This window comes from Hemitrygon akajei, chromosome 13 (assembly GCF_048418815.1).
Source record: "Hemitrygon akajei chromosome 13, sHemAka1.3, whole genome shotgun sequence".
Classification (NCBI taxonomy): Eukaryota; Metazoa; Chordata; class Chondrichthyes; order Myliobatiformes; family Dasyatidae; genus Hemitrygon; species Hemitrygon akajei.
The window spans coordinates 17392048-17419414 of NC_133136.1; the positions used below are offsets into that span (position 1 = coordinate 17392048).

Sequence of the window (27367 nt, forward strand, 5' to 3'; positions counted from 1 at the left end):
AAGAAGGCCTCAAAGCCCTCCGCTACTTTTTGGATAACAGACCCCACCAGTTCCCCAGCACCACCACACTCCTCCGGTTGGTGGAGCTTGTTCTAACTCTCAATAAATTCTCCTTTGGTTCTTCCCACTTTCTCCAGATCAAGGGGTAGCCATGGGCACTCGCATGGGCCCCAGCTATGCCTGCCTCTTTGTGGGTTATGTGGAACAGTCTGTGCTCCAAATCTATACTGGCACCACTCCCCAACTTTTCCTCCGCTACATTGATGCTGCTTCCTGCACCCATGCTGAGCTCGTCAATTTCATCAACTTTGCTACTAACTTTCACCCAGCCCTTAAATTCACTTGGTCCATCTCGGACACTTCTCTCCCCTTTCTTGATTTCTCGGTCTCCATCTCTGAAGACAGAGTATCCACTGACATCTTCTACAAACCCACTGACTTCCATAACTATCTTGACTATACCTCTTCCCACCCTGCCCAATGCAAGAATGCCATTCCCTATTCCCAGTTCCTCCGTCTCTGCCGCATCTGCTCCCAGGATGAGGCTTTCCGTTCCAGGATTTCTCAAATGTCCTCTTTCTTTCAGGATTGTGGTTTCCCTTCTGGCGTCATCAAAGATGCCCTCACCCGCATCTCCTCCACTTCCCGCACTTCAGCCCTTAACCCATCCTCTTGTCACCACAACACAGACAGGGTTCCCCTTGTCCTCACCTACCACCCCACTAGCCTCTGGATCTAACACATTATCCTCCGCAACTTCCGCCACCTTCAACAGGATCCCACCACCAAGCACATCTTTCCCTCCTACCCCTCTCAGCTTTTCACAGGGATCGTTCCCTCCACGACTACCTGGTCCACACATCCCTCCCCACAGAACTCCCACCTGGCACTTATCCCTGTAAGCGCAAATGCTACACCTGTCCCCACACCTCCCCCCTTACCACCATTCCGGGCCCCAGACAGTCCTTCCAGGTGAGGCAACACTTCACCTGCGAGTCTGCTGGAGTCATCTATTGCATCCGGTGCTCCCGGTGTGGCCTCCTCTACATTGGCGAGACCCGACGCAGATTGGGGGACCGCTTCGTTGAGCACCTACGCTCCATCCGTCACAATAGACAGGACCACCCGGTTGCCACCCACTTCAACTCTGCCTCTCATTCCCATCTAGATATGTCCATACATGGCCTCCTCTACTGCCATGATGAGGCCAAACTCAGGCTGGAGGAGCAACACCTCATCTACCGTCTGGGTAGCCTGCAGCCTGGTGGTATGAACATTGAATTCTCCAATTTCCGGTAATTCCCTCCCCCTCCCCCTTCCCCTATCCCAGGTCCCTCTCTGCCTCTCTCCCCTTTCAACTTTCTGCTCCTTTACCTCTACAGTTCTTTCATGCTTATCCCCTCCCCCTCTATCTTTCCTCTGATTGGTTTTCCACCTGGTGCCTCTAGGCCCTACCCCCTCCCCTATCTCTATTACTGGGCTTCGGCCCTCTCTTCCCCATTCCTGATGAAGGGTCTCAGCCTGAAACGTTGGCTACACTTTTCTCACGGATGCTGCCTGACCAGCTGAGTTCTTCCAGCGTTGTGTACGTATTCAGATGATAAAAAAAAGCCTGAAGGCACATTCCACCAAGCTCAAGGACAGCTTCCATCCCTCTGTTATAAAATGATCGAATGGTCTCCTTGTACAATAAGATGGATTCTTGACCTCATAGTCAATCTTATCATGACCTTGCTCTTTATTGTCTGCCTGCACTGCACCTCCCATGTAACTATAACATTTTATTCTGCATGCTGTTATGGCTTTTCTCTTGCACCACCTCAATATATATTGACATAATGAAATGAACAGTATGGATGGCATACAAAATAAAGTTTTTCATTGTACAATAGTATGTGCGGCAATAATAAACCAATTTCCATCCCCAAATGCTTTACAGTTTGCCCTTTGCAAGCACTGTTAAAGATTGATACAGCTGTCAGAGGCCTCTGTACTTGAGCGATCTCTCTCTCGATGGTGACTCTCAAGTCAAAGGAAGTTGAATAAAGATCGTAGCATCGAAACAGAGAGCTGTTGCCCTCCCCTCTTGCTGTGGCTGGAGCGATCTCTCCCTCCCTCCCTCCCCCTCATTTGTGAGTGTGTGGGAGGGGGAGAGAGGGGGAGAGAGGGGGAGAGAGGGGGAGAGAGGGGGAGAGAGGGGGAGAGAGGGGGAGAGAGGGGGAGAGAGGGGGAGAGAGGGGGAGAGAGGGGGGAGAGAGGGGGAGAGAGGGGGAGAGAGGGGGAGAGAGGGGGAGAGAGGGGGAGAGAGAGGGGAGAGAGAGGGGAGAGACTGACTCTGCCTGTTGAGAAGTCAAAGTGTTGGGATGGTCAGTAGGTTTTGATGGACTCTTGATCATGGTCTAGATCTGGGGGCTTGCTATTGCTTGCATGGTTGGTTGGGGCGGGGCTGATGCTTTTTGTTGGATCAAGTGGGGGAGGGAGGGTTGATGCTTTGCTGCATCTAATGCATGGGAGGGCACAGGGGGTCTTCAGGGTTCTAACATTTTCTGTCATTAATTCTTTGTTTTTTTTCTGTTTCATGAATGACTGTACAGTAACGATTTCAGATTGTATATTATATATATTCTCAGAAATTAAATTGAGCCATTGAATTACTGAGTATCTGGATTAATGCAATTTTCTTATTTCAGAAGCTGCACATATATAAAAAATGCAAATATCCACAATGAGTAGAGGTGAATTATCCTACACATTTGATTATTCACTGTGAATTGTGTACCTGCTTTGTCTTCAATCGATTTGACTAAAATGCTCCATTAACTCACAAACTATACAATTGCATTTTACATCAGTATTTGCCCCATTTGTGGTATGGTGCGAGAGAAACAAATGAGTTATCTGGAGGAAAAAGGTTTTCATTAATATTTCCATTAAAAAGTCAGATGCATCTTATTAGCTTGTAAATCCTGTGGCACTTTACCCTTTTCACTTCAATCACTGCTTTACTGTAAATCACAGATATGCAATGCATACATCAACATTATCTTTTTTTGCAGAGTTCCTAGATACATACACTATCATAACTTTATTTCTTTACTTCACACTCTTGACCTCCAAGAGGACAACAACTTTGCCGTAGGGTTTGGAGGCTTACGTGCCTCCATGACCCAGAGAGCTATGGTGACTGGAGTCAGGGCGTTATGCTTTGGTTCTTGATAGGGTCACTCATGTCAAACAGGTCAAAGGGTAGAGGCGAGACTAAGAGTGGTTCACCAGTTCTCCAGGTTCGGGGAGTTTAGCTCATGGCTTACAACCCTGACTGGTGAAAAAACCTGTTATGGAAACAGCAATGAAGAATCCTCTGCATCTGAGTGTGATGGTATTCTTAGGTCTCCATGCAGGACTTGCATGACAGACAATAGTAAAAACCGAGCTGCTGACATGATGAAGGAAGCCCTGAACACCACTGGAAAAGAAGGACCTTCATTGCTGCCCTAAATGCCAACGGCGTAAATAGGCAGTTGGTAGGTTGCACTCTTGACAGTGGAATTAATATTAATTAAACTGTGAATTGCCTCAACTCTTAATTTCCTACTGGAGTGATAATTTCAATAATGGGCAATGTCAACCTGGCTGCAAACTCAGTCTAGTCTATGCTTACAACTGTTTCATTGACGATGTTACACCACAATTATTTTTCCCATTATACAGATCATAATAGACTAACAGCATGAGTACAGCATGTTGAAAATATCAAACCTCATCGAATTCCCAAAACTGATGATTTCATCATCTGTTGTGTGCCTTTCCAATAAATCATGTAATTCTTTTTCTATATACAAATTCTTTATAATGGATTGCCAAAATTTTGAAAGTAAGAAACAAAACAATACAGAAATCAAGTATAAACCTATTATTCTTAAGCAATCACCATGGGAACTGAACCATGAAAATGTAAAAAAAAGCATTATGCTAGTATCAGACAAACAAGGAAAAACAGAAAGAATAAATAAAATCCCAGGTAAAATAAATATATCACAAGGAGACAAAGATAAAATGTGGTTAAAATAAGTAAAAACAAAATCAGAAATTAATAGAAGAAAAAATATCAAATGCAGATAGAAAGAAAAAAAATGCAATTCTCCTTCTTCTGAAGATACTAACTAATGGCAAAGGACCCTGTGGCCCCCAACACCGTAACCGAATGTGAGATTTAAATCCAGGCACCAAGAGAAGTCAAGCTACTGTATTAGAGATTCAATATTGTATTTCTTGGCAGCGACCTAATAAAGGTTTATAAACTTGTGAGAAAGCAATTTTAAATCCCTCTCAAAGAACATTTACAAAGAAACTGCGAGACTTGTTAAAGGAAAATTCAAAATTCTGTCACCTACTTAGGGAGATACCGGGGATACAAAGAAAGAACGCCAACGTAAAAAACTTTTCGCACTGCAGTAATCTACAAAATGAAACTTTGAAAAGATCAACATCAAAACATAATCGAAATAACTTTTCTAGGTAAATAAAAAATGTTATCTTGTTGGAAACGTTCCTTCAATTATGATTCATCACTTGCTTCACTTCCATAATATATTTAAGAACCAGATGAAAGGAAAAAAATAGAAAACTTACGTATGTCAGGCAATCCTGACAAAGTGTACAAATAAAAATAATTATAGATTACCCAAAGTGATCGGTTGTTAATCTTTTTTCTAATGTTGGCTGATGAAATGATCTGCGAAGTTGTCAACGGGGCGTTTCGAAGGGCCTTGTATCCCAATCAATAACAGAAGCTCCACTATTGGGATATTACCGTGCTAAGAGGGGGTGCTTGACGCTGAAGGAATGAACTGCAGGGCGGTTTCCGGACTTGATCGCAGTATTTACGGTCTGCGGGTTTAAGTTTACTTCTACCCGTTGACTAGTGACTCTGTACCTTTAACCGACAGGGGTAAAGGCTGCACTTCCTCACAACCTAACAATCAACGCTCACTGCCAACGGACCCAACACTCACCCACGAGTTTTCTATCTTCTGGAACGTTTGATTCGATATTCCGAAAAAAAATAACTTTTTGGTATTGAAACTAGACAAATTTGACATTATTTCCTGTTTCAATTGCAGGACGCCATCTTACCCGCTGGCGAGTGACGTCATCGCGCAAGTCACGTGTATTCCGCCCAACTCCAACCAACTGACCCCTGCACCCCGCTCAGTTATGTCACGCCCGCGCCGGTCGAGGCATGCGCACTGTTGACACATGCAGACGTGAGCATGTCAATCTTTAATATCGAAGAACTAGTAATTAAATATTAATTCCAGGTAGTGCAACGTATCAACTTTGAGGACATTTAGATTCATAAAATAAGCCTCCATTCATAAACCGAATAAGTGGAAATTATGTTTCATTATGACAGTGTAATTCTTCAGAACATTTAACTTGTAAATGCTTCCAAAGGATATTACCGGAAGGATAGGATTGGATTATTTGGTCCTTTCAGTTTATTCTTCATGAATTTTTAATTCATGCAAATATATTGCAGTCAGTACCAGAGCTCTGGTTTTGAGTGAAAATCTCCTACATGGCACATTATCAAATGATTTTTAAAAATCCAAGTGCATAACATAAATTGTTTCTTAAAGCCACTTACCTAATTTATTCATTTGGCATTAATACTTAAACTATTTTTTGAGCAAGTGATTTTGAGGGAAACTTGTAATGAACATTTGTGGTTTCAACAAGTTTGCATGAAATTAGAATGCAATACTGAGATAATTAAATATGAGGAGGCACATATAGCTCTTTACTTCACCCTCCCCCTCAACTACCACCTTGTACTTCTTCCTCTCCTTCCCCCACCTTCTTACTCTGACCTCTTCCTTTTCAGTCTTGATGAAAGGTCTCAGCCCAAAACGTTGACTGTCCACTCTTTTCCATAGATGCTGCCTGGCCTGCTGAGTTCCTCTGGCATTTCGTGTGTGTTGCTTTGGATTTCCAGCATCTAGATTTTCTCATGCAATATATAGTCTGGTTGAGAACTGTTGGGCTGAATGCCTGGCTCTGTATTGCAGCATTTAACCTAATGTAAATAATTGACCCTGTACAATAAAATTATAATTATGATACCAATTTCCTCCATTAAGAAAGGCACTATTCTACATCAAGTCCTCATCTTTCATGAACTGTTGGTATGATGATAAGTTGAATAAATTATCTGAACAGTCAAGCTGACCAGTCATTTAGCTTGTATCTTTATTTTAATAAGTATATCAGTAATACCAAATATAACTACACTAAATATAACAATGCTACAAAAATAACAGTGTCTATACAATCTAAAGTAAATATTCAACCCAACCTATTTACATCTAAAAGCATTTAGCAACATGCTCAAAATATATGAAAAAGTCAGCAAATCAGGCAGCATCTATGGAAAGGAATAATCAGTTGACATTGTGGGCCAAGACCATTTATCAAGACTTATTAGTGTGTCCTGATGAAGGGCCTCAGCCCAGAACATTGACCATTTATTCCCTCCGTTGATGCTGCCTGAATTGCTGTTTCCTCCAGCAATTGCTGTTTCCTAAGTGTGTTGCTCAAGATTTCCAGAATCTTTAGAATCGATACGCACAACACGCTGAAGGAAATCAGCAGGTCAGGCAGCATTCGTGGAACTGTTTAGTTCCTCCACCGTGTTGTGCGTGTTGCTTTGACCCCAGCATCTGCAGAGTATATTGTCTTTAGAATCGATTGTGTTTAGCATTCTTAGGAAGCTATTTCCAATTAATCTTACAATGTTGAGCTTAGATTTGAATGCAGTACTTCAAATGTGATCAGAAAGAGAGGGAGGAAAGAATAAGTTTACCAGCACCCCCCTTATTGGCTTGAATGTCCACTAGTTAAGTAGGAAGTAACACACACACAATACTGGAAGAACTCAGCATGCCAGGCAGCATCTACGGAAAAGAGTAAACAGCCGACATTTTGGGCTGAGAGCTTTCATCAGGGTTGGGAAAAATAGATGAGAAGTTAGATCAAGAAGGTGGGGGGAAGAGAGGAAGAAGGACAAGGTGGTAGGTTATTGGTGAAACCAAGACAGGGGGAGGGGTGAAGAGCTGGGAAGCTGAGAAGCAGCGATCTGATAGGAGAGGGTAGAAGACCATGGAAGAAAGGAAAGGGGGAGAAGCACCAGAGGGAGTGGATGTGCAGGTAAGGAGATGAGGTGAGAGAGGGAAACAGGAATGGAATGGTGAGGGGTGGGGGCAATTACTGGAAATTTGATAAATTGGTGTTCATGCAATTAGGATGGAGGCTACCCAGATGGAATATAAGGTTTTGCTTCTCCAACCTGAGTGTGGCCTCTTTGCAGCAGTAAAGGAGGCCATGGAATGACATGTCGGAATGGGAATGGGAAGTAAAATTGAAGTGGGTGGCCACCAGGAGATCCATGCACTGGTGTTGCTTGGATTTCTAGCATCTCAGAATCAGAATCAGGTTTATTATCACCAGCAAGTGACGTGAAATTTGTCTGCAGATTTTTTTTTGTCTTTAGTTGAATAGGAAATTGGCTGCTCTGCACAGTATGAGAATGAGATGCCCATTTTCCAAAATAATTTTCACAATATGGGCTTCTAACCTACAATAATTGAGTCCCAAGTCAGTCTAGAGCTGAAAAATTCCATGACACCATTTGTTAAATGCAAGGCCCAGGAAACTAGTATTTGTGCGCCTTGTTGGTTTTTCACTGACCTCTAATTTAACTGAAACCTACCCTGGTGTAATTCTCCCAGCGGGAAATTATGAGAATAGGCTAGAATCCTTCCTTCCAGGTATGGCAGAACAAGCCCACAATGTTCTTAGCCAACAGCTTATGTTTAGTTAATTGTTGGATCAATTACATTCTTTTGATTCACCATCTGATCTCAAACTCACAGGTTTTCTGGTTGTCTTTGGTCTTCAGATGTCTAGAGATCTGTTTCCTTTCCACAGGACAAAATAATCCTTCCAGTTCAAGGTTGACTTGAGTAACCTGATTAATTAGTATCTCTTGATCAATCTCATTAATCCAGTCCCCACATTTGCTGGTGGAGAAGCCAGATCTGAATTATGATAGATGGTGGGAAACTACTACAAATTAACACGCCAGTACCTCATTTAGGAAGAGCGGATCTTGGAGATACTTAACTTCTGCATAGTACTAACCAATTAAATCAGTCCTGTAAAGCAAGTTTTGCAAGGACAGGTTTCATTGGCAAATTTAGCCTTTGCATCCAGATTGATCAAAAATCATGACCTTTTATAATATTCCTTGAGCTCTCAGGCTCTTAAATTTAAACAATGCCTATCAAGACAGAATTGGCTGGTCGGGTTTTTTAAACTACCCTAAAACTAAATGGGATGGAGACTCAGTTGACACTTTTAAATGCCAATTCAAAACCCACTGAGTTAACCTTGCTTTTAACTAACATCTTTTCATCTTTTATTTGCATCTTTGCACATTTATCCCATTCTAAAGGACTTTGAACTATATCGTCTGTATGAAAAATGCTCTACAAATAAGTTATTATTAAATCGAATTCGAAGGAGCAGAAGTGATATCCACCCTTCTGACTCATGGATGTGCATGAGTGGATACCTGAAAAAATATTCACAAAGTAACATCTGCTAAATCTTTCATATGCATTTCCGGTATACATATGTCCACTCTCTGGCCAACCTCCCCAGGTCTGGCGGTCATGCTGAATCAGTTCTTGTGGGCATATTGTCCACATATCCAATGACAAATTCCTGAAACAGCCACTCTATCCCGCACAGGGTAGAGGTTTCCAAGAAAACAGAGAAAAGCTTCAAGAATCTTCTCAATATAGCATAACATCATCAATGGAAAATACATAGTCCTTGACAAATAAAAATGGAGGGAGACCACTCAGGAAGGCTGTGAACACATTGCCTCTACAATGGGAGCACAGAAAGACTAAGTAAAAACAGCATTAGTTGTACACTACTTTCCAAATAATTTACCTGCTCATTCTATAAAACACTAGAAACTATTAATTTCTGGCACGTTCACTTCAGATCCCACAAGCTGGAGTTGATCCCTGATCCTGAGGGACTAAGAATGCTTGTCAATGCAGCTGGATAGCATGATTGCCAACTGACTCTGAATGAAGATGGAAGACAGGGAAACAAGAGAAAATCTGCAGATGCTGGAAATCCGAGCATCACACACAAAATGCTGGAGGAACTCAGAGGCCAGGCAGCATCTCTGGAAAAAAGTGCAGTCGTTGTTTCAGGCTTAAACCATTCAGCAGGATTCCTTTTGGAAGAGGGCAGCTCACTTTCCAGATATGAAGCTTCATGGGAACTGAAACTTGGAGGAAGTTGTTAACTGATCTTATGCAAGATGAGATGAGATGTGTCGCTTGTTTTTACTCAGCTAGGGCTTAATGGTGGATCACTTTCCCAAGCTAATAGAGACTATTTCTCATTAATATAATGTAATACGCACAAAATATTGGAGGAACTCAGCAGGCCAGGCAGCATCTATGGAAAAGAGTAAACAGTTGATGTTTCGGGCAGAGACCCTTCATCCCTTGTTTATGATTCAACCATTTCTCATTGTTGTATTTGATTCAGATCAAGAGTTTCAGATCTTTGCGCAGTAAGGACAATAGACAATAGAGCCTGATTCATTATGAGGGATTAAAACAGAAATACTCAGCAGGTCAGGGAACAGTACAAAAGTTAAAAATCAAACATTTTATGTTGCAGAGGACAGGGAGGGACAGAGAGCACAAAGGCAGTGTCTGTGATAAGGTGGAGACCCGGAGAGTCTCAATGATACCAAATTGAAGCTCACTGAAAGAGCATAACAAATGTTTGCCACAGATGATTCGCCGGAAGGAAATATAAACAGTGGGCAATTACTGAGTACAGAGAAGATGAGGGGGGAAAACAACAGTGGAACTGGGAGATATAAAACAGAGAAAACATCCAATTAAACAGTGAATGTTGTAATTATTCAGCAAGTCACGCAGAGCCAGCCAATAAAGAGAGGGAAAACAAAAAAAACTGCAAATGTTGGAAATCTGAATAAAAACATAAAATGTTGGAAGCATTTAGCAGGTTCCTTTCAAGATACAGTTGTCAAGATCTTCACACACAACAGCTCAAAGAGAATTGTAAAAAACAAGAAGCAGCACAAACTGGAAGGGTCTGTGGAGCATTCCCCTTAACTTTAGAAATTCATTTCCATAAGACCTTAAGACAAAGGAACAGAATTAGGCCATCTGGAATTAGTCTGCTCCGCCATTCAATCATGGCTGATCCTCTTTTATCTCCTCCTCAACCCCAGTTCCCGGCCTTCTCCCAGTAACCTTTGATGCCATGTCCAATCAAGAATCTACCAATCTCTGCCTTAAATACTCCCAACGACCTGGCCTCCACAGCTGCATGTGGCAACAGATTCCACAAATTCACCGCCCTTTGGCTAAAGAAATTTCTCCACATCTCCACTTTGAAAGGCTCCTCCTCGACCCTGAGGCTGTGCCCTCTTGCCCTAAACTCTCTCATCATGGGAAACATCCTTTTTGCATTTACTTTGTCTAGGCCTTTCCATTTTATGTTTACATCATACTTTTATATCTAACAACTTAAATGCCTTTGAGTGGAAAATCCCACAAAAGATAGTGGATTCAGCCCAATACACCACGGGTAAATTACTCCCATCGACTGAGAACATCGACATGTAACGTTCCTGTAGAAAAGCAGCATCGTTCATCAAAGATCCTCACCACCCAGGCCATGCTCTTTTCTCACTGCTGGCATCAGGTAGAAGATACAGGTGCCTCAGGACTCACATCACTAGGTTCAAGAACAATTACTACTCCTCAACCATCAGACTTTTGAACGAAAGGGGATAAATACACCATTCTGTTTCTGGTGTTCCCACAACCGATGGTCTCACTTTAAGGACTCTTTAACTTGTTATTTCATACTCATTACATATCGCTAATTATTTATATTTGCATTTGCACAGTCGTTGTTCATTGATCCTGTTTACAATTACTGTTCTATAGATTTGCTAAGTGTGCCCGCATGGAAAAGAATCTCAGGGTTATGTGTGGTGACATGTATGTACTCTGATAATAAATTTTACTTTCAACTTTTGAGTATAACCAAACGTAAGATTAAGGAGCAACACATTTTCGTACAACTAAGCACACAGGACACAAAATTGAACAATTTCAAATAGCCAGCTTTTCTAATTTGTTATGATCAGCGAACATCAACCCATTCCGTTAACTCCATATTTCTAGTCACAGATTTCACCTTTGCTGAATATTTCCGTGGCTTTATTTCAGATTTCCACCATTGATATTGTTTGCTTCTCAGTTCGAGAGACAAATTTAAGACTTATCGTTCTGTATGATGGGTGAATGCAGATGTCTCTCATTCATCAAACTAATGGAACAAAATCCCAGCGACGAACGCAAAATCCGCGCAATCTCGACAGAACTGATGGCGAGCTGTGGCCGGAAGAATATCGAGTGCGTACCGTGACGGGAAGGGCCCGCTTGCGGACGGAAGATTATCGAGTGAGCACGGCGAGGGGAGCGTCGGGCGGTGCGCTGACTATTTGACACCAGACCCCGGTCGGTGGGAGTGTTCGCACGCGGCCTCGGGCTGCTTTTTGTAAAATAACGCTGACTACACACGCTGCTTGACAATAATCACAACGGTAATTGCCTGCAAGAGGTGGGCTTTACATGTGGAAAACAAATCAGTAGTATCCAACCCCTCTCCCGCTCAAAGGCCTAGCCCACTTAACCGCTTATTAACTCTACCTCCATGTGGATTCAAAGACTTTCCCTCCCATACCATGGCGAGAAAAATAGTTAGCAGAAAGAGAAAGGCTGCGGAATTAGAGCCGGAGCAGGTAGGACATGGCAAAGCCACTCCTCTTTTTGAATCTATTTAAATGATCTGTTTCTTTGGCCAGGCTAGGATGGACTATTGTATCTTGTGACTTAACTCCTACTCAGGCAGGTCTGCTGAGTATGATCCCCAAGTTTCTGCTCACGCCGAAATTAACTAGAACCCCCCCCCCCCCCCCACAAATTTTGTTTACTATGAATGTTCAAGGTAAGGGATGGTCTGTGTTTTATAGCTTTTTAATACATGATGACCTTGCATAAGTTAACATTAGACGTTTAATAAAATGGGGTTTGGATTTTACTGATGCATTGGAGTTCTCTATTAATAAAATATCCCGGTTTCAATTCCATTTGCGCAAATGGTATTCGAGTGATAATGAAAACTAGCTTCTTAATACAAGCATGAGTTATTTAAACCCTTTTTAACGTACACAACTTTGCTTAACTTCCCATACTTTGTCTTTAAGTATCAAAAACCAACAGCTAATGATTGTTGTAGCTGAGACTTATAAAGATCCAGTCATTTGACAGTTTAGATACAGATATTGGAGCTTTTCTATAAAAAAACAGATTAGATATATTTTGATATTAATAACCTTCGTTTGAAGTAAATTTTTTGTCTTTGAATAGATTTGTGCTTGAAGGTATTATTGGGTATAAGTTAGTACTTAATAATACCAGATATTATTGGTTATAACTACTTGAAGAATTTGTTAATTTTGAGCAAGATAATTATGTTTGTAATTTGAAAATCAGTTTTGTGCTTTGTGAAGTCATTTTGTCATTGTGATGTCACATTGCAGGGAATGTGGTATTTATATAGATTTTTAAACCATGCATTTTTTAATCTCAAATTCTTCCTGTATATAAACGTTTTTGGGTTAGTTCCTCTTTTGGGTTAGCTTAATTAAAATTGTATCCTTATTTTAAGAAGGAAGTACCTTCTGTAAAAATTGAAACTTGCAGTATTACAGTGGGATGTTACCATCTTTGTTTTTTAATCTATGCGAGAATGAGATTAATACTGACAAAAGTGACTTCTCAATTTCCAGGTTAACCTCTATTTTAAATTAACACGTTTAAAATATTTCAGCTGGGCTGATTCATATCAAGATTATCCCTTATACACTTCAATATTGCCATTGATCATGGATTTCAATTCACGTAAACTTGTTGAAGGTCTACTATTTCGCATTTGACTCTGAATCACAATGATGAAATTTCGGGTTTTGCAATACATATGCTATAAATTGCAATAAGAAAGTCATAAAAAATTAAATAACTAGTGCAAAACAAGAGCAAATTGAAGTTGGAGTGTTCATAGGTTCAATGTCCATTCAGAAATCTGATGGAAGGGAAGAAGCTGTACCTAAAACATTGAGTGTGTATCTTCAGGCTCCTGTACCACCACCTTAATGGTAGTAATTTAAAAGAGGGTATATCCTGGGTGGTGGGTGTCCTTGATGGTGGATGCCACCTTTTTGGGGGTATCACCTTTTGAAGGTGTCCTTCGAGGCAAGGTAGGACATGATGGAGCTGGCTGAATTTACATCTTTTCTTAATCCTATGCCATGGCCCCACCATACCAGATGGTGATGCAACCATTTAGAATGTTCTCCACAGTGCACTTGTGATTCTTTTGTTTCATACCAAGTCTCCTCAAACTCCTTATAAAATGTAGCTGCTGTTCTGCCTTTTTTGCAACTGCTTCAATATATGGGGCCCAGAATAGAACTTCAGAGATGTTGACACACAGGATCTTGAAACTACTCACCCTGTCCGCTATGAGTAGCATCTTAGCTGGAAGGAAGGCTTAATTGCAACTTGACATGTACCTATTAATATGTACCTATTACATAGCTTTGTAGGAATTTATGATGCCAATTAATTTGGACAGAATTTGTGACTTTAAAATGGGGACTGATAAATTCTGCACCCTGAAATATTATCCCTAGCCTGTAATCATACTTGGTATCGTAACAGAATAGAAGACACAGTAACAGAATGGAAGAAAACACTACAGGTAGACCCGAGTTACGAACATCCGACTTACAGACAACTTGTACTTATGAACTAAGGAAGGAGAATGCCATCTGCCATTTTGTTGGATTGCGACGCCATCTGCCATTTTAAGTCGTTGCCGTTGACACTGTTGAGTGTTTAACTTTGTATTTGGCTTATATTTTTCTAAGCAAGATTCACCCTGACCCCCCCCCCCCCCCTCCCAATCCAATTGGCTGCTGGTGCAGTGAGATCAGCGCTGGGCTGGAGAACGGAGGTTCCCGAGTTCGATTTAGTGACAGACCGCTCCCGTGCCAGGTTGATGTTGAGCTCACAACTCAACCTCGTTTTAAAAAAAAACACTGCCACCTCCAGTTTAAATTCCCATGTGGAATATTGTGGAGAATCAAATACCCAAACCCAGCGCAGCCCCCACTTGTCCCATTTAGCCTGTCTCAGTGCGATGGTCCTTGGGACCCAGTGGACTTCGGGAGCAGGCAGAGCTCGGGACCCACCGCCCACAGTGTTTCTGTTCCGTTGACAGGAAGTGATCACGATTGAAAATAAAACGGAAATAATAAAGCGTTTGGAAAGAAGTGAAATGCCATCGGTCATTGGAAAAGCGTTAGGCTACAGTCGGTCAACGATTGGAACAATTTTAAAGGATAAAGTGAAAATAGTGGAGGATGTGAAAGCCCTGATGAAAGATACAATTATTACTAAGCAACGCAGTGGTTTAATTATTGGAATACATATGTTTATATAAATATATGCTATATACTAAGACAAACGTTTGACTAACTGACGCTAAATAATACCGGATGTACTTGTTCCGACTTATGTACAAATCCGACTTAAAGACAGACTCAGGAACGGAACTCATACGTAACCTGGGGACTGCCTGTAACTCACTTTTTGTTCTCTTTTTGCACTAATTTTTTAAAATTTATTGTAACTTACTGTTCTGTTCTATGCCTTGTGGTGCATTGGGTGGCAGCCTTTCCATTTCTTTAGTTTTTATGAAGCCGAGTTGCGGGCTTGTCTTTCAACCCCACACAGATGGAATGTGTACAAGGAGCTGGCTGGATTCGAACCCGGGACCACTTACCTCGAAGCGCGATGTGGACGCCACTTCACCACCGGCCTGCTATATTGTATATTTATAGTAAATTTTAATGAATTGCACAGTACTGCTGCTGCAGAACAAATTTTACATAATAAACCTGATTATATTCTATGCATATAAAACACTTAAGAAACATATGTATTCCAACAATTAAACCACTGCGTTGCTTAGTAATAATTGTAGCTTTCATTGGGGCAGGGCCTTTCACATGATTTTGTGGACAGTTAGTGGCCTATAATTTATCCCATTAATGTGGTCATACCTTTCTTATTTTTAAGTTCTACCCATAAAACCACACTGAACGAGCTCTCCAGTCTATTCTGACTGAGCACTGCAATGATATTTTCCCTGACTGGTAATGCCACCCTTTAATCCTTCTCATTCTATCACATCTAAAACAATGGAATCCGGGGAACTGAGTTGCCAGTCCTGCCCCTCCTGCAACCAAGACTCACTAATGGCTGCAATGTCATAATTCCATGCGCCGATCCATACCCTGAGCTCATCCTCCTTTTCTACAATACTCCTTGCAGCTCTTGAACATTAGTTTCATCGTGCTTGACTTTTTGATTCCTGTCTGTATGTAGGCTTAACAACATCATTCTCCATATTCACTCCACCCATTCCCCTGTAGTTCTCATTTAACACCCCCACCCCCATGCAGCAAAACATCCCTCTAAATGAATTGAATTGAGTGATCTTTATTGTCATTATACATAGGTACAATGGAACTCCGTTTGGCTTCCTCTCAGGCAATCAAACAAAGTGGTAGATCAAAACAAGACAGTAATAGAAAAATGGTATTAAATAGATAAGTAGCAGAAAATAAGTTGCAGCAGCACCAGAATATCACAGTAATGAATAAAGTGCCGTTAGTGCAAGTATTTGAGTCCTTGTGTGTGCTCACAGTTTCAGTCATTGTTCTGTGGGAGTGGTGTGATGGAGGCCACAGCTCTGGGTAGAAGCTGTTCCTCAGTCTATTTGTTCTGGCTTTTAGTGTCCTGAACCTTTTGCTGGATGGCAGCGGGTCAAACGGAGTGGCCGGGGTGTGTGGTGTCTCTGGTTATGCTATCAGTCCCCCTCCAGTTCAGGTACAAACCATCCTTCTGTACAGATCTTGCCTTCCCTGTAAGAGACCAGTGATCCAAAAATCTGAAGCCCTCTCCCCTGCAGCAACTCCTTACTCTCATGTTAAACTGTATGTTCATCCTATTTTTGACCTCACTAGAATGTGGCATGGGTAGCAATCCTAAGATCACAACCATGGATGTCCTGCCCTTTAACTTAGCACCTAACTCCCTGAACTCATTTTGCAGGACCCTGTCACCTATCCATGTGGACCACAACCTCTGGTTGTTCACCTTCCCACTTAAGAATACTGTGGGCTTTATCTGAGGTATCCCTGACCCTAGCTCTTGGGAGGCAACAAACCATCTTGGATCTCATCCACAGAGCTTCCTTTCTGTTTACCTGACCAATTAATACCCTATCACGACAGCTTTCCTCTTCTTTACCTCTTCCCTTCTGAGCCACAGGGCCAGGCTGAGTGCCAGAGACCTGACCACTGTGGTTTTTCTGTGCTAGATCATATTCCCCATTCCCCCTGCCCCCCCCCAACAGTATCCAAAGCAGTTTACATGTTGTTGATGGAACAGTCACAGGGGTACTCTGCACTCGCTGTCTATCCCCTTTTCCCCCTCCTGACAGTCGCCCAGTTTCCTGTGTCCTGCACCTTGGATGTAACTGCCTCCCTGTTCCAGCTCCAACTTCTTAATGTGTGTAAGAAGCTGCAACTGGATACTCCTTACAGGTGTAATCATCAGGGACACTGGAGGTCTCCCTGCCTTCCCACTTCCTGCAAGAGGAGCATTCCACTATCCTAACAAAACAAAAAATTTACCTGTGGCCTATATCTCTCCTCTCTGAAGCCTCGACTCCCCACTCGAACACTGGCCCACTCTGACAAAGGCTGTTCTGCTTAAAAGTAACTTTTTATTGGACCTTTCCAAGTTCCTAATTATGCACAATTGTATGTCTCTTTGGGAACTGTGGCACACAAAATGTGCCGACTGCTCCTGCTTACTTTTAGGTTCTCTCCCCCTGTACAATCCTGTGTCTTCTCACGACTCTGGCATGCAAATGTGCCAACTACTCACTGGGAGTGTGGAATGCAAACTGTCAGGGACTGTGGCATGTAAAATGGGCCAGTTTCATATCAGAGTACAGAGGGAGAAGGTGAATTTTATGAAGTTGTGGGATTCACGGTTGAGTCCAGAAGGTTGCAGTGTGCCCATACAGAAGACTGGATGCTGTTGTTTGAGCTTACTTTGAGACTACTTGTACTGGTTCAGGAGGCCACCGACAGATTGGGATGGAGAATCAGTTGGCGTGCAACAGGGAACTTTGAGTCATCCCAGTGAGCTGAATGCAGGTATTCCACGAAATAATTAACAAATCTGTATTTAGTTTCTCCAGTGTAGAGGGACTGCCCTAGAAATAGATAGATAGATAGATAGATACTTTATTCATCCCCATGGGGAAATTCAACTTTTTTTCCAATGTCCCATACACTTGTTGTAGCAAAACTAATTACATACAATACTTAACTCAGTAAAAAATATGATATGCATCTAAATCACTATCTCAAAAAGCATTAATAATAGCCTTTAAAAATGCAGAATATAGTGGATTTTGGAGAACCAGTCTGCAGCAGTGACTCAGTGTTCTCTGTCAATTTAATTCCCCAATCTACTGCTGTTCTGACCAGTCTGTGGTCTACTACATTATTATAATGAGGCCGATATCTTGAGCATCACCATGTCTTCTGTATGGAAGCACTAGAACTTTCTAGGCTATGTTGAATTGTACAACTTCAGGTAACTTGCTTTCTCTGTATCAATAAATGGCCATTTCTGTTATAGCTATCTGGAATATTGGTTTAGTTTTTCTCTTCATTAGTCTGATTTGCTGGGCATATACTTCAGCCCTATATTTCACATCCTTTTGCATTTCTTGTTATTTGCAATCTTTAACTACCCTCATTTCACAGCTTCTTCATTTTACCTCTTTTCAACTGCTCCCCCCCCCCCCCCAACTCATTAACTGCTTGATATTTACAACATTATTCCCGGTCTCATCCTATCAGAGACTTTAACTTGGTCGCATCCGTCTCCTTGCCTCCTTCTCTGCAACTTAACATATGTTCTGTCTTCCAGTTGTTATGTTGGGTCTTTGAGCTGAAATATTAGGTGTTCTCTCATTCCACAGATTTGATCTGTTAAATTATTCAACTTTTTTGTATTTATTCAGATTTCCAGGATCTGCAGTTTTTTGATATTCATCTAAATAATTGGGTGGAAAACACAGTTGATCAGTTGAGAAACCTGACATTACCATAGAAATAAGTGTTCAAAAATTTCTTAACTGATATGTTGTTAAGGTTATTTCTATGCATTGGAAAAGGGAATAAGAGTTCTGATTTCTGTTATATATGTCTTCTGTTCTTCAAAAATATTTTTATTAAGATTGTTTGGACTGTAATGCCCATAAATACAGCATTAATTATGGCCTTGCCAATGTTACATTAACATTCAAGACCAATGAAGCCTGTGTTTGGAAATGTTACTTGAGTGAGTACTTTTAAAAAGTACTTTGTAAATAAAATGTACTATAATAAGATATTCTGAGCAAGATTGGCTTTTATTTCTGAGAAAGATAGACATTTTGATGGGAAGAAGGAAGAGGGAGGGGACTGATGGGAATGCAGCTGCTCAACCCCACCAGGCAATTTCCATGTACTTAACTGAGCTGCTCACAAACTTTGTCCCTGAAGGTTTATTAAGTCTCAAGAGCAGGCAAGGTTTGGTATACATTTAAAGGGCAACACAATGACACAGGCACTATTTTATAGACTGAATAAATCAACTCCACTAATTGATATTATGGGAGGAGCTAATTGCTTTTATAAACTTAAATTTGAAGTGACGTCTAAAAAGGGGAATAAATAAATCACCAAAGAGTTAACTTGGACTATTGAAGCCAAATGTATGTGACCATTGAGCTTTGAGTGATAATTTTAAGGCCTCAGTTTTAATGTAAATAAATCTTCAGGTTTAATATTAGTAACGCTTGAAATAAGTTTTTATTTTCAGTAAACTTTATCCTTTTGTTTCCCCTAAAACACTGCAACAAAGAGCTACAGACAGCTAGTTTTTAAAATACTCGTGCAATGGTTTAATTGCATTTTGTGATATTAAATTTTAATTGACCAAGTTGTGGGAGCTCTTAATGGATTTTTAAATTGAGGAAGTGAATATACTTAGGGATATAATAGAAGACTGTGGAGTTTGCTGAAGATAGTCTGACAAATTGCTATTAAGGAAAATAAGTCTGTGAGTTTTGAAGTCCTGGAAGGTGCAGAATGGCGCAGGAATATATACGATTTTTTAAAAAAATCTCTTGTTAGAGTAAAGTAATGTGCCTATTCATTATTGCATTTAAAGTTTAAAATACACACAAAGAAAAATTATAGCAGTGGCATGCTGAGAAGCCTTTAGTTTCCATTAGGAAAATCTGTCATTTGCAAAAATAGCTCAAGATTTATGAACAGTTCGATTTAGTTTGAGATAGATTTTGGGAGAAGATTTGGGTTGATGTCCAGAGAACCAAGTTTGTCGTGTGATTCAAAGTCTCTGGCTTCAATCTTCCTGACATTTACCGGTAGTTGGGTATTTCTCTTTGCTGTGTCTTTTCACTAAGCAATTTGACAGTTACAGTGAAGGAGCTGGATATCATCAAATTGCCCATGGGGACATTGGCAAAAGAAGGCATTGTGAAAATTTTTTTGGCACACACATGGATAGGTATGAATGGACATGAACAAGTGTAATTTGACTTGTTTGGATGGTAGATGAAAACTTTTTGTATAAGAAATGACATGGTCAGGAATATCAAAGGCTGTAGATATGGAAAAAGAAGGGAGAGCAATTAGCTTTATCAATTAAATGATATCTTCTGAAGATCGTTGTTAAGAATTGTTTGGTACTGTGTCAGGAAACCTAACTGGAGGGATTGAAATACTGTAAATAGTCCCAAGTTTAGGTGGTATTGGTTTATTATTGTCACATGTACCAAGATACAGTGAAAAACATGGTCTTGAATACAGTTCATGCAGATCAAATTATTACACAGTGCATTGAGCTCGAATAAGGTATAATAAAACAATGAAGAATACTTGTAAAAGCTACAGAAAGTACAGTGCAGGTAAATGACGAAGTGCAAGATCATAATGAGATAGATTGTGTGGCCAAGAGTCCATCTTATCATGCAAGAATCTGCCAGCTGTAGAATAGAAGCTGTCTTTGAGCCTGGTACATACTTTCAGGCTTTTGTGTTTTCTGTCCAAGGGGAGAGGAGAGAATATCTCTGGGTTGGGTCTTTGATTATGCTGGTTGCTTTACGGAGGCAGTGAGAAGTCGATAGAGTGGAGGCTGGTTCCTGTGATGTGCTGAGCTGTGCCACAACTCTCTGTATTTTCTTGAGGTCACATGCAGAACTTTTGCCGTACCAAGCCGTTATGAATCCAGTTAGAATGGTTTTATGGTGCATTGATAAAACTTGGTAAGATTCAAGGGAAATGCTAAATTCTTCAGCCTACTGAGGGAAGAGGCATTTAAGTTTTTTTTGGCTGTGACCAATTAACTATTATTATTACTATACCCACATAGAATGAAATGTATACTTAATCCTCAGTGACCTATTTTATTTGAGCTCTATGAAATTTTGTTTAACAGTAAAATATGTTACAATAAATGTGATAAATTTCATTAGAGTATCAGAATAAGTACTGGATGGTGGTGGAGGCATATACAATGGGGTCTTTTAAGAGATTTGGATAGATACATGGAGCTTGGGAAAAGAAGGCTATGTGGTAGGGTAATTCTAGGCAGTTTTGAGAGGAGGTTACATGGTCAGCACAGCATTGTGGGCCTAAGGGCCTCTAATATGCTGCAGATTTCTATGTTATAATTCACCAGCTAGGTAAAAGCCTGGATAAGCTTACAGGATTCAATCCTTTCAATCTCAACATTTTTGTAGGTAAGAGCATGTGCACCTTTCTGAAGACAAGGATCAGCTGTTTGGTTTTGTTGACATTCAGGGAAGTGTCATCATGATACCATGTTACTAAACTCCTATCTCCTTCCTATTACTCCATCATCATCATTTAACATGTAGCTCACTGCAATGGTAACATCGTGGATGGGCATGTATTTCAGAGGCCACAGCATATTCAAAGAGTTTAGAGAGAAGATGGTGGTCTGAAATGGGGTAGTAGTTTGTAGTGTTTGTGGAAAGGAAGCAATGTTTCAATTAATGACTTCTTATTATTTCAGAAGTGAACTTTTATCTTTTCTCCACAGGTGTTGTCTAACTGATTATTTTCAGAATTGTCTATTCTATTTCAAATTTTTACATCCATGGTATTTTGGGTACATGTTTTCATGTAGTATTCTTCCACAAATGAGCTATTTTATGTTGTTAAATCTGATTTTAGTCAAAAAACTTAAGTTCTTGCTGTTGAATATTTAAGCCGCTTGATTTTAAAATAGGTGTGAGGAAGCTAAACAGGTGGAAAATTCTTTGGATATCATCCTATTTGTTACTGTGAAAAGGCATATGGGTCAATTGGCTGTAAAATAGACACACTCCACAATTTTATATTTGGAAATGTACTACAATTTTTTTTAATTAACAAGCATCTTAGAGAACCATGCATTTCAGAGTTTAAGCTGCATGTGTTATAAATCTGATTTTAACTCTTGTAGAATTTTTCCAGTACCCTCTGTATATTTTACACCAATAAATTAAGGAAAACGTATGCCTCTTGAAAGGTGTAAATCTTTCTTTTTTTTAGTAGATCAAAAGATTGTGGTAGGCACCCTTTTTGTTAATAAACAATGTACTGGGATCAGGATTAATTATCAAAATAATAGAAAAGTACAGAACAGAAACAGGCTCTTCAGCTCAGCTAGTCCATGCTGAACCATTTAAACTGCCTGCTCCCATCAACCTGCATTGGGACCATAGCCCTCCATACTTCTACCATCTATCCAAACTCCTCCTAAACATTGAAATCGGGCACACATGCACCACTTGTGCAGGCAACTCACTCCACACTCTCACAACCCTTTGAGTGAAGAAGTTTGCACTCTCCCCATGTTCCTCTTAAACCTTTCACCCTTAACTCATGACTTCTGGTTATAGTCCCACTGACCCTCAGTGGAAAAAGCCTGCTTGCATTTACCCTATCTATACACCTCATAATTTTGGATACCTCTCAGCAAATCTATCAATCTTTTGCATTCCAAGGAATAAGGTCCTAACCTATTCAATCTTTCCTTATAACTTGGGTCCTCCAGACCTGGCAACATCCTTGTAAATGTTCTCTACACTCTTTCAACTTTGTTTACATCTTTCCTGTAGGTAGGTGACCAAAACTGCACACAATACTCCAAATTAGGCCTCACCAATGTCTTGGACAACTTCAACATAACATTCCATCTCCTGTACTCTTACTTTGATTTATGAAGGCCAATGTGCCAAAAGCTTTCTTTACAACCCTATTTTTAAATCTTCCCTTTTAACTCGGGTGTTATAACTTAGGGAATCTGGGCTCCATTAATCTTACTTAGATAGTCTCTTGGGAGAGAGAATGATATGCTTTCATCCTGGTTTTGTCACCTTTGAGGTGGCTCCTGAGGTCATTTTGGGAGCCACACTCTTCTGGAGGTGGTCGATGACAGACAGGATGGGTAGGCAGTTTTATGAGGTGGTGACTCTCCCTACCAATTGCAGAGGGTCTCTTTGTGCTCCCAGTGTATGCCCTTGAGGTTCTTTGCCATTCTGAATGTTCCTTCTTCACTTTGAGTGGTCATTGATCAGAGGTTCTTTTTGTGATATATTGTATTACATCAAGAACCTTTGAACCTATCCTTGAATCTTTTCAATCCACCTGATCTTTTCCCGTGAATTGATTTCAGTGCCTGTATCAGATATACAAAAATCTTGGCCTGCCCAGAATGGCCCACTAAAACAAGAGCCTCGGTATTGGTCTGAAGTAGATGCTGATATTGGCCTTCCTGAGTGAATTGTGAGAAGTTTGTGGAAATTAGTGATATTTTCTCTAATACATTGTCAGTGACAATGTGGCTTATGGAACCTATGATCAAACTGTTGAATTGTGGAAATGGTACGTCCAAATGTAGTTTAGGATCCATGCTGATTGAGTTGCTTTTATTGGGAAGTTTCATACTATTGTCTTTTCTTTTCAAATCTTTTTATTATTATTATTATCCAAAATAACAAGAGTACATCGAAGTAAGTACATACTTATGAAGTACATCTTACAATGTCTCAAAGGGAAAAAAAACAATGTTTAAGGATCGAAAAATATGGTGACACAAAAAAAAAAGGAAAAAAACCCCTACTAAAGCAAGAAAAAAGTGAGGGGGAAAAAAAGAACCCATTAGGTGTTCAACCCCGGAGCCATGTGTCATACAAAAAGCTTCTAAAGATAAACATCAAACCGCCAGCAAAAAAAAACAAAATTTACAATTAGATCATGGAGGAAATAACTCAAATGGTAATAACGAGCAAATAAACCCCATTTTTTCTCAAAATCAAACATAGGTTCAAAGGTTTGACTTCTAATTTTCTCCAAACTAAGACATAACATTGTGACAGAGTGGGAGCCGAATTATCCTTCCACTTCAACAGAATGGCCCTCCTAGCTATCAATGTAACAAACACAATAACATGTTGGTCAAAGAAGTACCACGGATATATTGAGGAATTATTCCAAAGAGCACAGTTAATTGGTTAGGTTGTAAATTCATTTTAAGGACTTTAGAAATTATAGAAAAAACTGACTTCCAAAACTGTTCCAGTATAGAACAAGACCAAAACGTGTGTCAGTGTAGCTACCACAATAACTATCAACATTAGGAAAGATTTTAGACAATCTCTCCCTTGTCAAATAGTAATGATGTACAATTTTAAATTGAATCAATGAATGACTAGCACAAATCGAAGAAGAGTTAACTAACTTCAAGATCCACATCCAGTCCTCTGTCGTAAAAGTCAAATTAACCATATATAACCATATAACAATTACAGCACAGAAACAAGCCATCTCGGCCCTTTTAGTCCGTGCCGAATGCTTACTCTCACCTAGTCCCACCGACCTGCACTCAGCCCATAACCCTCCATTCCTTTCCTGTCCATATACCTATCCGATTTTTTTAAAATGACAATATTGAACCTGCCTCTACCACTTCTACTGGAAGCTCGCTCCACACAGCTACCACTCTCTGAGTAAAGAAGTTCTTCCTCGTGTTACCCCTAAACTTTTGCCCCTTAACTCTCAACTCATGTCCTCTTGTTTGAATCTCCCCTACTCTCAATGGAAAAAGCCTATCCACATCAACTCTTATCTATCCCCCTCATAACTTTAAATACCTCTATCAAGTTCCCCCTCAACCTTCTACGCTCCAAAGAATAAAGAGCTAACTTGTTCAACCTTTCTCTATAACTTAGGTGCTGAAACCCAGGCAACATTCTAGTAAATTCTAGTAGGTTAATTGGTCGTTGTAAATTGTCCTGTGATTAGGCTAGGGTTAAATTGATAGGTTGATACCGTGAAATTGAAAGGCCTCTGTGTCGTCCGTGCTGTATCTCTAAATAAATAATTTTTTAGAATATATAATCTGATTGTGTCTCCAGCGATATTCTTTCCACTCAGTCTTTGTCTATGTATAGCTTTTCATAAACTTATTTTGTATTTCTATTTTCCTGCAAATGCCTACAAGATGCTGAATCTCAAGAAGTGTATGGTAGCAATAATGTACTTTGATTATAAAGTCTCGGACCGAGGGAACAACCTCAGAATAGAAGGTCATCTCTTTAGAACAGAAACCAAGAATAATTTCTTTAGCCTGAGGCTAGTGAATCTGTGGAATTCATTGCCACAAACGCCAAAGTTATAGGGTATATTTAAAGTGGAGGTTAATAGGTGCTTTATTAGTAAGGGCAAAGGTTACAGGGAACAGACAGGGAGAATGGGGTTGAGAGAGAAAATAATTTAGCTGTGATGGAATGGAGGAGAAGACTCAATGAGCCAAATAAATTTACTTTGAACTAAAGACAAGAGTAATTTTATTTCACTGTTTTACATCCTCAATCGCTCTAGGAATTCTCCACTCTTTTCTCCAGCTCCCCTAATGCTTTCTTGACTCTCTGGTGTCAAGTTCCTTTTCCCAATCTTGTTTAATCTTAAAGAAAGGGCACTTATCCCATTGTAATAATAAATTATAAATTCTTCCAATGGAACCCTTCATTGAAGGGTTCATAGTCGTAATAGTATCTAACAGGTTGGCATCTAATATGTAAGGAAAATTACTTAAATATTTTTGTAAGAAATGTCTAACTTGAGGGTATTGTAAAAAGTGTGAATATGAAAGAGTATTTATCAACTAATTGTTCAAAAGATATCAGTCTATCTTCTTTAAATAGATCCAAAAAAGAATTAATACCTTAATTTTCCCAAAATAAAAAAATTGGATCACTCAAAGACGGCTTAAAAATAATTTTGATAAATTAAACTACAAAGTTTAAATTTTTTAAGATTAAAAAAATTACAGAACTGGAGCCAAATTTATAAAGAATACTTAATCACAGGGTATAAATTTAAATTAGCAACTTTAGCTAATTGTATAGGTAGAGCAGCTCCCAATAACGAGGTTAAATAAAACTGTTTCACAGCTTTCAATTCCAAATCTACCCAAATTGGCCGCTCGTTCTTATCAACCCAGTGTAACCAAAAGGACATATATCGTACATTAACAGCCCAGTAATACATTCTTAAATTGCGACATTTACCAATTCTTTACCAATTGTAAGCGACATTTACCAATTCTTTGTCTTTTATCATTCCAAATAAAAGATGAGATAATAGATTCAATTCGATCAAAAAACTTCTTAGACAAAAAACCAGGGATATTCTGAAATAAATATAAAAATGTTGGTAAAATCGTCATTTTGACTATATGGATGTGGCCAGTAAGTGAAAACAAAAGTGGGTTCCATCTGCTAAATAAATCATAGAATCTACCAAGGGAACAAAATTAGCTTTATAAAGATCCTTATACTTTTTAGTAATTATAATGCCTAGATATCTAAAGGAATCCGTAACTTTGAAAGAAGTATATATAGAAACAGATTCATTTAAAGGAAACAGTTCACTTTTATTAAAATTAATTTTATATCCTGAAAAATCTCCAAATTCATTAAATAATTTTAACAAGGCAGGTATAGATTCCTTGGAATTAGATATATAAACCAGTAAATCGTCAGCATAAAGAGAAATCTTATGAATGGTCTCATTCACAAGAATCCCATGAATATCTTTAGCTCCACAAAGAGCAATAGCAAGGGGTTCTAATATTAAGTTAAATAACAAAGGACTTAATGAACAACCTTGTCCTGTCCCCTGTGAAAGCTGAAAAAAGGGGATCTACAGTTATTAGTAATAACAGTAGCAATAGGAGTCTTGTATATCATTCTAATCCAATTATTAAAATTAACAACAAAACCAAATTTCTCTAAAACATTAAGTAAATATTTCCATTCGACTCCATCGAACGCTTTTTCAGCATCCAAAGAGACAACACATTGTGGAGTTTTAAAAGAAGATGAATATATAATGTTAAATCATCTCCGAACATTTGAAAAGGAATAATGACCGTTTATAAAGCCTGATTGATCTTTCAAAATATTTTCCAACCGATTGGCCATTATCTTTGACAGGATCTTAGCATCAACATTCAATAATGAAATAGGTCTATATGAAGCACAATCAGTAGGATCTTTATCCTTTTTAAGAATTAAAGAAATAGAAACCTCATAAAAAGTAGAGGGTAAATTACCTTTCACAAAAGAGTCCTTAAACATTTCCAGCATATATGGAGAGAGCAATTTTCCAAATTTTTTATAGAATTCTTCAGGGTAGGGGAGACTTCCGGTGGCTGTAATGGAGTAGGTTGCAGTAGCTACGTGCTCCAAAATTATTCGCTTACTTTGCTGTTTAAACCTATCTCGGTGAGAGCACCATGAGTAGAAAACACTCAAAAAAAAAAAAAAAGAGGCTACTTTAGAGACTTTGACTGAAATGTTTCAACAAATGTCAGAGAAACTCGAAAAATTGGATAAACTGGATGACTTGGAATCCAAGTTTGACTTGTTACAGAAT

At 39.6% G+C, this 27367-nt stretch overlaps 2 protein-coding genes across 5 annotated transcripts in view; one reads left to right on the plus strand and one right to left on the minus strand.

The window, feature by feature from the left end:
* ubap1 (ubiquitin associated protein 1) overlaps positions 1-11507 on the minus strand; it is a 57236-nt gene extending 45729 nt beyond the window's left edge. The window contains exon 1 of one of the 4 annotated variants that reach the window (XM_073064206.1): positions 11332-11507. The gene's annotated coding sequence lies outside the window, so the exon portion shown is untranslated. Of the gene's footprint in view, positions 1-4684; positions 4988-5015; positions 5199-11331 lie in introns of those variants that run through there. The other 3 variants (XM_073064205.1, XM_073064203.1, XM_073064204.1) reach the window with 3 other exon arrangements.
* Positions 11508-11576: 69 nt separating this feature from the next.
* dcaf12 (DDB1 and CUL4 associated factor 12) overlaps positions 11577-27367 on the plus strand; it is a 91727-nt gene continuing 75936 nt past the window's right edge. Inside the window, exon 1 of the mRNA XM_073064207.1 lies at positions 11577-11938. Coding sequence (XP_072920308.1) covers positions 11882-11938 — 57 coding nt within the window. The 5' untranslated portion in view covers positions 11577-11881. The remainder of the gene's footprint in view (positions 11939-27367) is intronic.